Source organism: Kogia breviceps, chromosome 2, assembly GCF_026419965.1.
Source record: "Kogia breviceps isolate mKogBre1 chromosome 2, mKogBre1 haplotype 1, whole genome shotgun sequence".
NCBI classification, from domain to species: domain Eukaryota; kingdom Metazoa; phylum Chordata; class Mammalia; order Artiodactyla; family Physeteridae; genus Kogia; species Kogia breviceps.
In genome coordinates, this window is record NC_081311.1 from 182,311,979 (window position 1) to 182,326,430 (window position 14,452).

At 53.3% G+C, this 14,452-nt stretch overlaps 1 protein-coding gene across 24 annotated transcripts in view; it reads right to left on the reverse strand.

The window, feature by feature from the left end:
- TNS1 (tensin 1) overlaps positions 1 to 14,452 on the reverse strand; it is a 201,479-nt gene that overhangs the window by 5,092 nt on the left and 181,935 nt on the right. For all 24 annotated transcript variants that reach the window (XM_067026849.1, XM_067026837.1, XM_059052085.2 and 21 more), the window contains 9 exons: positions 12,010 to 13,001; positions 9,316 to 9,402; positions 8,228 to 8,359; positions 7,723 to 7,815; positions 7,275 to 7,352; positions 5,384 to 5,455; positions 4,963 to 5,131; positions 3,886 to 3,954; positions 3,365 to 3,397 (listed from right to left, as the gene is read on the reverse strand). In XM_067026849.1, the coding sequence (XP_066882950.1) occupies positions 3,365 to 3,397; positions 3,886 to 3,954; positions 4,963 to 5,131; positions 5,384 to 5,455; positions 7,275 to 7,352; positions 7,723 to 7,815; positions 8,228 to 8,359; positions 9,316 to 9,402; positions 12,010 to 13,001 (1,725 nt within the window). The remainder of the gene's footprint in view (positions 1 to 3,364; positions 3,398 to 3,885; positions 3,955 to 4,962; positions 5,132 to 5,383; positions 5,456 to 7,274; positions 7,353 to 7,722; positions 7,816 to 8,227; positions 8,360 to 9,315; positions 9,403 to 12,009; positions 13,002 to 14,452) is intronic.

A 14,452-nucleotide genomic window follows, 5' to 3' on the forward strand; every position in this document is an offset into this window, starting at 1 on the left:
CATGTCACTTGTTCAGAGTCAGCAGAAATTCCCCTTTGTGGGTGGGGAGCAGGGGGAGGAGGTGCTGGAGGTGAGTGACAAGACCGGACAGTAAGAGGTGGGGATGAGACCAAAAATAAAACGGGACATTGCTAGACCAGCTTCTCTCAGCCCATCCCTGCCACACCCCTAGCCGAATGTTCTTACACACAACACATAAACAAAGTGCCGGCTGCCTGTCAAAGGGCCGGGCAGCCTCAGACACCACAGAGGGTCAGAGACCAAAGGACGAGGGGCCACTGTCCCCCACCACACACACACACACACACACACACTTCTCCAGAGAATGAGAGGGGGAGGGGGACCCCACACCTGTTCCCCCCCAAGCCCCGCTCCCCATACCAGGACTGGAGTGACTGAGCATTCTCTCTGTGCAAAACAGAGTTAAAAATACGAGCGCGGAAGAACAGAATGTGAGCTCAGGTCCCCTCCCAGCCAGCACATTGCTGGATGGGGAAATCAGGACAGCTGGAGATTCCGATGGAAACCCCTCTCCCAGGACTGGATGGACCACAGCAGCTAAAATTAGCAAAGTTGGGACTGGCTTACCGCGCGCGCGCACACACACACACACACACACACGGCTCCCCACAGTTTCCGTGTACCCAAATGTGTTTCAGGGGCTGGGGACAATCAGGCCAGAGGCCTGCGGTAACAGTCTACCCAAGTGGTGGGGAAGCCTGGGCCCGTGGATCACCCCGCCGGAGCCCCCTCTCCAGGCCAGGATGGAGAACCGGGCCCCCTCTCAGGCCTGAACGCTGCCTGCCTGCCCTCCCTTCATGTTTATTTCAGCTCCGTGGGCCTCAGGGCCAACTCAACAGTAGCCCAAGTCCTTCCTCTGCTTGGAGCACTGGATGCGGCAAGAAACCTCAGCCCCCAAGGGCAGAGAGGAGCGCTTACAAGCACCCAAGAGCGAGCACCGCCTTAGAGGAGCGCTTACAAGCACCCAAGAGCGAGCACCGCCTTAGACTTGGGGCCGGAGGCATCTCGCTTGCCTCACCCTTGTCCAGCCCTGAGCTCTCCTGGGCCTCCACAGGCGAGTCAGAAGGAAGCTCAGCACAAAAGCTGCTCCTCAATGAGGAATTTCCAGGCCTGGGACCAGCCTGCTTCTGTCCCGGATCCATCTCCCCCTCGCAGGGCCGGCTGGTGCGTAAGACAAGACCCTTCAAACACAGAGCTCTGGCCTCCTGGCTGGCGGCAGGGACTTGGAGACCCCAAGGACCCCATGAGCCCCGGGGGAGGCTGAGATAAGCTTTGAGAGAACTGCACACGGGGGCCTCTTTTCAGCTGAGCTGCTAACTCTTTATGTGACCTTGGGCCAGGAGAGGTCTCCTCCACCCCACATGGCCCCTCTGGATGAAACACGGCAGGACCCTATGGTCCTTGCCCCCCATGTCTTCTGCCTGCCTTTTGTCTGTGGCAAAACTTTAGCCAGAGAATAAGTTTAATCAGAGAAAATGCAGAAACAAAGGAAAACAGTCCAACAAGACTAAAGAATCGTAGTTTAGTCACTAAGCATAGTTAAGGACCTTTAGTTCCTTCTCAAGGCTTATAGATAATATTCTGAGCCATATCCTGTGAGCTGTCTTGTAGATACTGAAACTCCCACCAGGTGGAAGAAGTTAACCACATCATGACCAGACTGTAGCTATGACATAAGCTGCCACAATTTCAAGAACTGGCCTCAAGGAAATGCGAACAAACCAACCCCGGAACTAAAGATGAATTGTACTTAAAACAAGATGGCGCTGGTCAGACCACCGATGACGGATTTCAAGATGACAGTCAGAGCTGACCGTGCTGTTTCTGCATGTAGCCCCCTCCCTCCGTCTATAAAAGCTCTTGCCCCCTGGTTGTCAGCGTGGGTGGGGTGGGGGCCGGCCTTGGGACAGGCATCCACCCTCCCCCGTGATTGCCGGCATCCAAAATAAAGCAAACTTTCCTTTCCACCAACCTGGCCTCTTTATTGGCTTTTGAACGGGGAGTTGCCAGACCCCACTTTGGGTTCCATGGACACCCCCAGAAGGAGCTTTCATCGTGCTGACCCTGGTCAGTTCCACTCATCTGGACCACGGTGGCCTCACTGGGCCTCCTCCTCGCTGGGCCTCCTCCCTGCCTCCATCCTTTCATTTCCTTACTAAATATCTATCAGCCCCTCCCACACGGCAGATACAGTCGTGCCCTCAGGGAGCTTGCAATCTGGTGGCCGCCCCGGCCCCAGCCCCATGCAATCAGCTCTCTCCTGCTCCCACACCCATTTCTACCTGTCGTATAAGACCTATTTTTAAACATAGGTTCTTCCCCTAAACCTTCCCAAATCAGCAGTGGTTTTAATTTCTTTCTAACAGTGAACGCTTTCTTTTTCTAAAGCCAATCCGATATGAAGTCTGGATATGTAAAGGTGACAGCAGTACTTATGGCGATAAATGGATTCATTCAACAGCGTACTATTTACCTATGATAAAGTCAATCAGTGAGAAAAAAAAATGGGGCTGTTTGGGTGAGCCCGACAAAGTAAAAGGTGGAATTATAGACCATAGTGACGGTCTTATGTCAGCTTCAGTACCCAGGCTATTCCTATACTTTGTTTTGGTTTTACTGAGAAAACTCTGATTCATCCTGATAAGTAACTGCAAATCGTACCTCCCCTCATAGCGGCTCAGTTACAACCTGAGGAACCTAGCGTTCCTTGGAACACAATTTGAAAACCACTGCGGCACCCTAGCCTGCTTATACACTTCTCTTATCTACTGTGCTAACATCAGGCACCCGAGGGCAGAATCAGCCTCCTGGTTGGTCTGAATTTTCCCAGGGCTGAGTTAGTCCCCTGGAAGCACTTACAAAATGCCAAATAGATGGAAAATTGACCAAAGGACCCCAGGGCCATCAGTGGAATTTCAGAAGGAATTCAGACCTACCGGACTCCCGCGGTCTCACGTGGAGGTCTAGCCCAGCCACGTCATGCGCGGAAGTCCGCCAAGAGAGCAGGAATGGGAATCAAGGATGCCAGGATTGCGGCAGAAAAGATCGTTTAAACAACCCCTGCCCCACTGCCGTCACCTCCAGTAAAACGCTCAGCTTTCAGATCCCTTCCTCAGACCCCTGCAGGTCTGGTCCTGAGAGAGGGACGGGGACAAGACTGGAGGCTGGGCCTTTGGCCTCGAGGCAGGAGAAGGCCAAAGACCTGGCTGCCTGGGCAAGCTTTTCTCCAGAGCTGCCCTTTGCCTACCCCCTGTTCCTGGATTCTAAGCCCACTCCCGCACCCACCTCTCCCCCAGCCAAGGAGCACAAAGACAGCCAGCCGGGTGGGGAGAAGCATACTTACTTAGCAGGGGAACCTCCCTCTGTCTTCATCCACCTGTGGAGAGAATGACGGCACAGCATAAACCCCCACTTCCCCCTCAGAGCCCAGCCCCGGGTGTGCCCGGACCGCTGGGGGAAGGCAGAGCCCCTATGCCAGGGGGGCGGGAGCCTCCAAAGATCATGCAGCAGGGCATTCACAGTGGAGAGAGCACTGCGGCCTGCCTCCCAAGGAGCTTTACCCAACGTGGAGCGGAGAAGCAGCTTCAGGGTCAGAGGGGTAGAAGCAGGCGTTTGGGTCCCTGGGAGGGGCTTCAAATTGGTGGCGGGAAAAATTCAAAAAGATGCCAACACAGATACTCACGGTCCCACAGGCATGGTCAGATCTTCAAATTGAGCCAAGAATGCACACACACACACACACACACACACACACAGGAGTGCATACACACACATAGATGCGTGCACACACACACGTACATGCATACACACAGACTTCAGTGTTCGAAAGATGGCTGGGAAGGCAAGTGTCTACAAGAAACTTACTTCCTCTCCTGTGGATCCAGGTCACAGAAGGTGATGGTGTTGAGGGGGTAGTGTCGTCTGAAGAAGAGCCTGTGGCACACCCATCAGATAAACAGAGAATGAGTGCTAGGGAAGTTCTTCCCCACCCTCCTCCTTCAGGTAAGGCCACCACCTGTGGCTGTCACAGGTCGACACAGCCTTTCCCTTCTGAGCATGATGGCCTGGGCTGTTCCCTTTGGGAACATAAAGCCATGCATAGGGACAGAGAGATGTCTCATAGAAACATGTCCCAAATGCTAGAGGCTAGGAAAAGAAGGAAGAAACTGGCACTAAGGAATGAGCAACGGGAGAACTCTAGAGGAGGAAGAAAAGGGGCTGGGGAGAGAGCATGAGAGGAAGGGCCTCTGCTCTAGAAAGCAGGGATGTTTATCAGTTGCATTTACAGCTGTATAACAAATGCAGGCATATTTGTGGAAGGAAGGAAGGATGGATGGATGGATGGATGGATGGATAGAGGGAGACAAATTAGTGAAGGGATAAATGGGTGGGTGAAGATAAATGGGGGATGAATGGATGCAGGAATGGATAGATCAATTGGTAAGTGGGTGAGAAAGTGGATGGATGGATGGATGGGTCACAGGGTTGGGGGGAGCCCAACGCAGAAGCAATTAAAAAATCTTACTGGGCTTCCCTAGTGGCGCAGTGGTTAAGAATCTGCCTGCCAATGCAGGGGACACAGGTTCAATCCCTGGTCCGCGAAGATCCCACATGGCGCGGAGCAACTAAGCCCCACAACTACTGAGCCTGTGCTCTAGAGCCCGCGAGCCACAACTACTGAGCCCGCGAGCCACAACTACTGAGCCTGCGTGCCACAACTACTGAAGCCTGCACGCCTGGAGACCGTGCTCTGCAACAAGAGAAGCCACCACAATGAGAAGCCCGTGCACTGCAACGAAGAGTAACCCCCGCTTGCCGCAACTAAAAAGAAAAGCCCACGCTCAGCAACAAAGACCCAAAGCAGCCAAAAATTAATTAATTAATTAATTAATAAAAAACAAACAAAAAAACACACCATCTTTAAAAAAAAAAGAATCTTACTTTCTCTGGTTGTCAGTCAGTGTAATTCCCTGGGCAGAAACTTTGAAGTGGACGATGGTGGCAGCCGGCGTGGGGTCAGTAGCCAGTGTCTCAGAAGTGGCTTTGGAGATGGCCTGTGGCCCAGTGAGTGACTCCATGTCCACAGAGTTGATGAAGAGCACGTTGCAGGCTGGAAGAAACCCACCCAAGGAGGTGTCATGGGGGCCGAAGTGGGTGGGAACCATCCCCAGGTCCTCTCTTCAGGGAGAAGATAGCAGATGAATTTCAGGCCAGCCCTGGGCCAAGGCATCTGCACACAGAAATGTGGTCTTCCCAGAGACATCTGGGTCTGGGAGAGATATCCAGCCTGCACCTGCAGGAGGGTACAGGGCCAGGGGGGGGAAAGGCCTGGGCAGGGATCCCGTCTGGGGTGGCCACTCACCTGCCCCTTGCTTCAGCAGGTCACTGGTTGAGTTGGCAGGGCCCGAGCTATCTTTTGATTCATCTGTGGGGTCTGAGACAAAAATTTAATTCAGCTGGTAATTAAAACTCCAGAGCTGGAAAGAAGCACAAGGTTGGCTGGGCCTCAGGCTAGCTCTGCAAATACTTTGTGCAACGGATACCGCTTCTCATAACAAGCCCTGGCAGTCAGCACGTGTGTCCAGTTTGAACGTCCAGTGATTGCTCTAAGGATTCAGCACACTTGGTTGGGAGCTGTGGAGTCCAACAGAGCAGGGTTCAGACGCTCACCCAGTCACTTGCCAAGTATCTATAAAACGGAGGTGATGATGAGAGTACCCACTTCCCTGGGTTTTTGAGATGTTCCGTGTACAGTGTTAGTCCAGTGGTTGACATAAAGCAAGCCTTCAAGCGGCAACTGATACGGTTGTTTTGCATTGACGTGTCTTATGTGTAGATCAGTAAAGGCCCTAATTCATTAAACCACAATGCAGCACACCTACAATTTCAATACTAATAAGAACTGAGTATTGCTTATACCAGCATTTCTCAGACTTCGGTGTGCAGGCTTGTTAAAACACAGATGCCTGGGCACCACCCTAAAGCTTCTGATTAGGTGGGGCTTGAGAATATCTACATTTTTAACAAGTTCCCAGGGGTGCTGACACTGCTGGTCTGGGGACCATACTGTGAGAACCACTGGTTTATACAATGTAAATAAAGAGCAGTTTTACAATTATTAAATTACTTTGCTAAATTCCTTAGAAATATAATTTAATTAGTGTCTAAATCATGTGGTTAATGGGGCTATTTAAATAGTATTTGAACTTTTAAGTTGATAATAGTGGTCAATTATCATTAATAATTCAATGAATCGAATTGGATACATAGATATTGCCAAATAATAATGGAGGCTTTAAGTATGGACATAACCTCCAAGACAGACTGAAAGCCAAGTCCCGGACACAATTCCGAATATCCTATTATTGGACAGGGAGCATGGGGAGAAGTCACCCCAGTTACCGGTTCCTAGACCTCAAGTTCAGGGCCAGGCATATTCCCCTCCCCTCGCAGGAGCCCCGTGTATCTGGGGCTGCATAATGGAAGCCTGTGCTGTTGAAAAGTTTGGGGTGTCCATCCGCCTTCCTCCGAGGCTCGGACACCTCTCCAAGAGAAATTAAAATCTCTTTCGCCAGCCCCAGTGTCTCACTCAAATTCTCGCCCTATACGTCCCAAAGCTCTTGAGTTCCATTTGTACTTCCCACAATCAAAAGAGGGCTTGCTCCTCCCACTGGCTCGATGTCCCCTCGGCGAGGGAACAACCTCTCAGCCATAAAGACTAGAAATGCCAGGGACATCTTGGGCTTCCTGTCTCCTTCCCACGCCATGTGGATCCCTAAGAGGTCCCTCGGGTATGCTCCCTCCTCTCCATTCAGACCGCCCTCCCACACCTGGATGCCCCATGACCTACCTCTGCCTTCCCCTCCCCCCTCCCTCGGCCCTGCCCACGGATGCCCATCTCACCCTCCGGACACCGTCCTCCCCATGGCTGTCTCCTGCTTCTATTTCCTCCCCTGGGATGAGTCATAATTCTGAGGATTCAAGTATGAATTCTGAAAGCCTCCAGAGGATTTTCTCTGGAACAATCTGGCAAGTCAATTATGTGTGTTTCTGGAATTAAGATTTGTAATGAACTTTCCCTTCTTTTTGATTAGAAAAACGAAAGAGGAGAGTGGTTTTGAGTTTCCCAAGATTGGCAACGCGACCCGTTTCCTCCAAGCCTGGCGCATGTTCTGGAGCAGCTGGCTGGGCAGAGACGTGAAGGAGGCCAGCGCAAGGGTGCGCTTGGAGGGCGAGGAGTCTCAGGTTCCTACCTCGGTGTGGAATGACCAGCTTACAGGGCAGAGCCAGTGGGATGATGGAGTGCTGGTAGACCAGGGCAGACAGAGATCCTGCAGGGAGGGAGACAGGCGGCAGAGGCGGCGTTACTGGGAGCACGTCAGGGGCACTGAGGACGCATACCCGGTACCCCACCCCACGGTCCAGAATCTTCAGCTTCTTTATTATCTCTCCCTCATCCCACCCACAAAGCTGAAAATTCACTCCCTCTTTGACAGCAAGATCCAAGGGAGAAGACTCTAAAGGCTCACTCCAGGCGTCAGACGGTTACCCCACAACTTTCTTTATCGAAAATTACTCTCAGCATCTCTCCTAAGTCCCTCCAGCTGCCAGGGCTCCACTCAGGAGAGTGCAGCAGACGTGTCAGAGGATGATGGGTGGGACGGGCCTGAGACCGTGGGGACGGAGGCGGGGACAGCTCACCGAAGTTTGGCTCGTTGGGGCAGCCCTTGAGCTTGACTCCTCTGGGGCTCGTCTCTATCAGGAAATGCCTCACGAGCTCATGGGTCATGTCCCCTGGGATGAAGGGAAAGAAAAGTGGATGGGTCGCTGCCCGTGGTGTCCTTCTGCCACCTCCCAGCGCTACTTCCAACTTCTCCAGTGTGCTGGGATGTGACGGAGAAAGGGTCACAGCGATAACACGGCCAGAGCCCTGGGATGGAGAGACCACCACTGCTAAGCCCACCCCTCAAGGAAACTCACTCACAGGGTCCCAGTCATCTTGCTTCCCTGTCCTCTGACCTCAATCATCACCAAGCCCAAGACCTGCTCTTCTGAAGAGTCTGATTAGAAGGGACCCGCTCCCATGAGAATTAAGAGACCTGCCCCCCCCCCCACATACCCACCCCTCGTCCTCCGGCAGCTCAGGACCTAAAGAGACCGCAAGGACCACCTAGTCCTGAGGCCCCAGTGGACAAGCTGGTGTTACCTTTTTTATTCTGCTGCATGATGGTCGGAGGGGGCGAAGACACCTTCATGGCCAGCCCATAGGCTCCTCGGAAGGAGTGGCTGTCTCGGATGATGAAAGCCCCTGGCTCCTGGTCCTTAAGGAGGGCGATGGCTGAATCGGGAGGAGAGAAGGGGAAATGAGAAATTGATGCACTGGCTTAAGTCTCATCAGGTCTTGAACCTCATTCTTTCTCAGGTGAGATGAGAGTCCTTAAAGTTAAAACGTAAACACTCCTAAGGGTCCTCCTACACTAGAGTCAGCAAAGTTTTTCTGCAAATAGCCGGAGAGTAAATATGTCAGGCTTTGCAGGCCACGCAGTGTCGGCTACGACTACTCATCGCTGCCATCACAGCACAAAAGCAGCCCATATGGTGAGTAAACAAATAGATGGGGTTGTTCCGAGAAAACTGTCCGGATCTGACCCCTGGCTGGAAGTCACCCTGCCCTACGTCCACACAGACTTCCCTTAGGAGCTGAGGCCTCTCATCTCCATCCCCACAATGCCAACTATGTTTTTTTCTATAAAATGGGCAAAAATTTCCCACATCATGCAGATGGGGAGCTCAGGTTTCGTATTATCTCGGCCAGCCTTTTATTTTGTCCTGGAAAACCAAGACTTTGCTCCTTTTTTTTTTTTTTGGCAGTACGCGGGCCTCTCGCTGTTGCGGACCGTCCTGTTGTGGAGCACAGGCTCCGGACGCGCAGGCTCAGCGGCCATGGCTCACGGGCCCAGCCGCTCCACGGCATGTGGGATCTTCCCAGACCGGGGCACGAACCCGTGTCCCCTGCATCGGCAGGCAGACTCTCAACCACTGCACCACCAGGGAAGCCCTGACTTTGCTGCTTTTAAGGAAACAGCTACAACCACTGCTTCTACTCCCCAACACTTCACTGTGGGGAGGTGCCTCTTACTGTCCAACCTTGGTCCCAGCTCCTCTCTGTGACCACCATCTACTGCAAAGAGGGATGAGTCTGCTTATGTCCCTCGCCCAGGGAAGATAAGGTGGGCAGCAGCCAGCTGTGACCTCAGATGGACCCCAGGACCTTCAGCACCACCCAGCACTTACCCTGCTCTCTGGAGATCTCGGGCTTGTACCAATACTTGGAAGTGTCCTGGACAAATTTCACTTTAGCCCGCGTCTCAGGGCTGTTGTCTAAAGGAGAAGGAGAGGGAAAGAAGGTGTCATGAGTCTCCACCTCTGTCCCCCAAAAAAGCTATGTTGGAATTAACCCCCAGTACCTGCGAATGGGACCTTATTTGGAAATAGGGTCTTTGCAGATGTAAACAAGTTAAGATGCAGTCGTACTGGATTAGAGTGGACCCCAATCCGATATGACTGGTGTCCTTATAAAAAGAAGGAAAGGGACAGGGAGACACAGGGGGAGAGTGTCATGTGAAGATGGAGACAGTGACTGGGGAGATGCATCTACAAGCCAAGGGACCCCAAGACTGCCAGCCACCATGAGAAGCTAAGACAAAAGCCTAGAACACAGACTCCTTCAGAGTCTCCAGGAGGAACCAATCCTGCCAATACCTTGATGTTGGATTTCCAGCCTCAGCTACTGTGAGAGAATAAATTTCTGTTGCCTTAAGCCACCAAGTGTGTGGTCCTTTGTTATGGTTGACCTAGGAAACTAACACAGAAAGCTAGTCTGCTCAAACATCCTCGGAGCATTGCTGGAAGGGGCCTTGAGCTGCCTTCGCCTCCTCCCCCTGTCTTCCAACAACCACCGTCGCTCATGGAGCTGCCCTTCTGTTGAAGAGACTGAACAGCATTCTCACCAAGCCAGCAAGAGCACTACTCCATCCCATCTCCCCCTTTCTCTAGAAGTTTCAGACTAAACCTTTCCCGAAGTTTCTCTCCCACCTTCTAGTCCCTTTCTCCATGGGCTCAATTTCCCAACTATATCATCACAACCTTGAGAATGAGAGCAGAAAAACACATTTCCGCCCACCTTCCCCAAGCTCCGCCTCACTTCCCATATGGAAAGCCCGGGTTCTGCCTCAGGCAGAGCAAAAAGATCGCTCCTGCCCCGCCTGGGACAAATAGGAGAAGGGTTGGGCCTAGAATTAAGAGGCCATCTACCGAGTGTCACAGACTCCACTTCTCTGGCAGACATCCCCACCCCGGACCCTTTGCAAACTAGGGATGCTTTCATAGAATGTTAGGTTCTGGAGGAGCTCAGAGAGCACCTTATCCAACCTATTACTTTACAAGTGAGGAATGTGAGGTTCAGAGAGGGAGAGCAACTTGCCCAAGTCACACAGATGGTCCACAGTAAGGCTTTTGTTAAGACCTTCCCGGGTAAGAAGATGCAGCAGCCAGTTTGGTGCCAGCTACACCATATCTTCCTGGCTGGGTATTAGGACATGTGGGTCTCACTCTCCAACCTCTTCCTTCATCTTTTGGCACCAAAGAAAACAAAGGGAGGATGGGGGAGAAGGGTAAAAAAGAATATTCCAAATCTGCATGTTTCCTCTCCTTTCGTCAGTGAGAGGCTGGAACAGAGGAGCCTGTGCTCACGGTGCTGTAAAGTTTAGGGCACAGACCAGAGATGCGGGTTGGGCTGTGTGTCTGGTGCTCAGTCAATTTCAACTGTCATTTACACTCTGCTAGGCTTCTGGGATCTGTTTCTGGAGGACAGAGACGGGGGAGGTCAGCTCCTTTTCCTGGCAGCTGTGCACTTATCAGGGCCTCTGGGCTAGGCAGCTGGGCTGTACAACTGTGCAAGCTGCCTCTCTCTGCTCCAAAGCCCCAGGCCTTGGGGCTGCTGGGGCCTGTCTAATGAGCTGTCAGAGGTGGCTACAGCCCCATGTGCCTTCCTGTGTTGACTCCCATGGCTATTTTAAGCAAGGAAGATGGTGGGAAACAGGAAATGTCCCAACTACTAGAAGTTCTGCATCCTCCAAGAACTGGGGCTGGGAACCAGATGTCTCTGGCGAGCAGCAGGAAGCAGGGGTGTGCAGTGTCATTTGGCAGGCTCAGGGCAGGACCTGGGAATGATACTGAGAATCTGGGCAGCTGGGGCCCGTCCCAGGCTGCCTGCAGCATTCTAAATCTTCCTTGACTGCCCCAGGGCTCCAGGGCTGCTCTGCACATAGTCAGGTTCGAGACCTGGCTGAGATGCTGCAGATCAGCTGACACCCTGACCTTTTTGTTTAGAAAATGAGCCCTCTAAGTGGAGGCAAAAGATGCCCAGTTCTGACGATGAGAGAAGAATTCAGTGTGTGCAAAACTGCGTGGGCTTCAGTGAAGCCGGGTTGGTGGAAACTAGACTCCAGTAAAAATGCTTAACCCTCGGCCTTGTGCCATATCACTCCGGCTGCCAGATCTATTATTAGTAATGTGCGCAAAGTGGGGATCAAAAGGTGGGAACCGTGCTGCGGGCTGGAAAAATAATGTGCAAAATGGGCAAAATAATACCCACTTTGCCAGGTGGCCATGAGGACTGATGAGATAGTCCTTGGCTCAGAGCCTGGCACAGAGCATGTGCCCAGCAAGCAGTGGCGGCTATGATGATGGTGGAGATCATCGTTAACAGCAGGGCCAACACCGCATCTACCTCCTCATCCCTGCCCCCACTGCTGCCACGCCCACAGCTCCAACTCCCATTACACAGGTAAGGAACCTGAGGCCCAGACGTCAGCGATCCACCCCAGGTTGTCTGCCAAGGAGATGTCAGAACAGAGACTGGCACAGATATCCTAACTGGTGGGCTTCATCTGTCAGCCGGAGAGATGACATGGAAGGAAGGCGCACCTGGCATGGAGTACTTGGAGAAGTCAGGCAGAGTGTGGGAGAAGGAGACGGTGCTGCCCCCGCTGGGACTGGACATGCCGCTGGCGACAGGCGAGGAGGACACCTTCCCGTTGACGGTGGCGTAGTTGGGGAGGCTGCCCGCTCGCTCTCCCATGGACATCCTCCGCTTCTCTGGCAAGGCCGGTGTCGGGCTCCCTTGTCGGAAGGTTGCTGAATCTGGCGAGGGGGAGGTGGCGGGGTTGCTCAGGCCGGGGTAGTAGGCAGGGGACACAGGAAAGGAGGGCGTCGAAGGGGCCTGGTAGCCCGAGGCGCTGCTCTGTCGGGACAACGTGGGTCTCCGGTCCTCAGGGGTGGAGTAGCCACCATAGGCCACCTGCTGGTCCAAGCTGGGGCTGCCGGGAACCACAGATCCAGACCCTCCCAAGTGACGGCCCAGGCTGGGGCTTCCGGGGCTGGCTACTGCGTTGCCGTGGAGACTGGAGGCCAGGTTGCCTTGGTGGGCCCCAGGGTGCCGGCCCAGGCTGGGGCTTCCCGGAGTGGTTGCTGCACTGCTCTGGGGGCTGGAGACCATGTTACCATGGAAACCAGTTCCGGGTGGACCCATCACCTGGCGGTGGCTCAAACTGGGGCTGCAGGGGGCAGCCATGCCGGGATTCACGGCCCGGCGGACAAAGCCAGGGCTAGAGGGAGTGTTGGTGCCCACTGTCCTGTGCCGTGCCTGCGGGCTCCCGGGCACCGTGTGGACACCCGCCACACTGAATTGAGACCGGGCCTGGCTTTCCGGGGAGCTGAACTGCTGAAGTGAGTAGTCAGGGCTGCTGTAGATGCTGCCCGCAGTCGGGAGAGGAGAAGAGCTCTGGTAGCTTCTCTGAGCCGAAGGGCTGGGCTGGCCCAGGCTGCCGGAGCGGAAGCCAGAATCCAGCAGAGGCTGGGTGGGTGTCCGCGGGCCCTGGTCGCTGCTCTCCCCTGATGGGAAACTCCCCACTGAAGTGCTAGAGAGAGACGGGGCAGGTCAAGATGTCACCAAATGGCATTTAGTGAAGGACAGGCTTTCAGTGAACCCTCCGCCCTCCCTCCAACCACTAATAATGACAATAAAAGCTCCCCTCACATGCACAGGAAAGTTAGGGCTTTTATACGTCACCCTACGAACATCAGAAGACAAAACTGAGGCTCAGAGAGGTTAAGCAATAGGCTCACACCCACACAGCTCATAAAAGACCAGGATTTCAACTCAGCTGTGTCTAATTCCAAAGCCCATGTATCCTCAAGCACCACCCTGACTGCTCAACCACAAGTCAGGGTGAGATCTCTCCTATCGAAACTGAAGGTGGCTGTCCTGTTGCCCCCTCCAGCATCACAGAAACTGAACACTGGAGAGGGGGTTAAACCACTTGGATCCTTTTCCTACTGGAAGTATCCTCACCTTGACTCAGTTTCCCCAGGTGTGCTATCAGCATCTTTAAACACTGAGAGTGTAACTGGGCATCCATTCCTGGGTAGCTCCAAAACAGCAAAGATGAAGAAATCTCACAGGAGATTTCAGCTCATTATAAGATCTGCACTCTAGCCATTGGATCTGGCCACCAACAGAGCAGGCTGCTTTACATGGTAATGAGACTCCCATCATTAGGAGCATTTAAGCAGAGGCTGACCAACCTCTTGACCCGAATGCTGTGGAGGAAATTTCCTCCATTGGGAGGTTAGATGAGATGAGCTCAGAGGTCGCTCTCATGTCTAAGACTGATAATATTCAGTTCAGAGGGCACTGTACCTGGGGGAATGGCCACAGTCAAAGGTTCTCCTCTGAAGTTAAGTATTGATACAAGTCCATGGCCTGTGAGTTGGGAAGCCTGGATTCTGCTTGTTAAAAGTTTTCCCACGTGTAAAATGAGGGAGATAGGTTAGATGACTCTGATTCCTTCCAGACCCAAATTTCTATTCCTCGATGATATAGCAGGAGAGACAAAGGTTGACAGGGACCACGCATAAGCAGCAGCTGCAGGGAGGTAGCAGGCAAGCTCTGCACCAGCAGCCCCTGGGGCAGGGGGGTGGGGAAGGTCCTTACATAGATGCTCCAAAGCCTGGAGCCACAGACTGGGAGGAGTCTGGAGTCTGGCCGGCCACACCCTGGGCCAGGTTGGATAAGCTCAGGTCCCCTGGGTGATGTGAGGTGGGAGGGCTAGGCAAGAGCCAAGGGCAGGGAGAAGGTCAGGGGCCAGGCCAGGACAAAGTCTACCTCGCATCCCAGAAAGGGCCAGAGTGGAACACCACTTCGGTACAGAATAACCTGGATTCTGAGGAATGGGGGGATAGATCAGGCTGCACCGCGGGGGCTGGGGACATGCAAATGGAGTTCTGGATGATTAATCCCGGAGAAGAAGCTGGCTTCCTGAGGCCTACTGCAGGAGGAATTTGAGGAGTGAGAAACGGTGAAAACTCC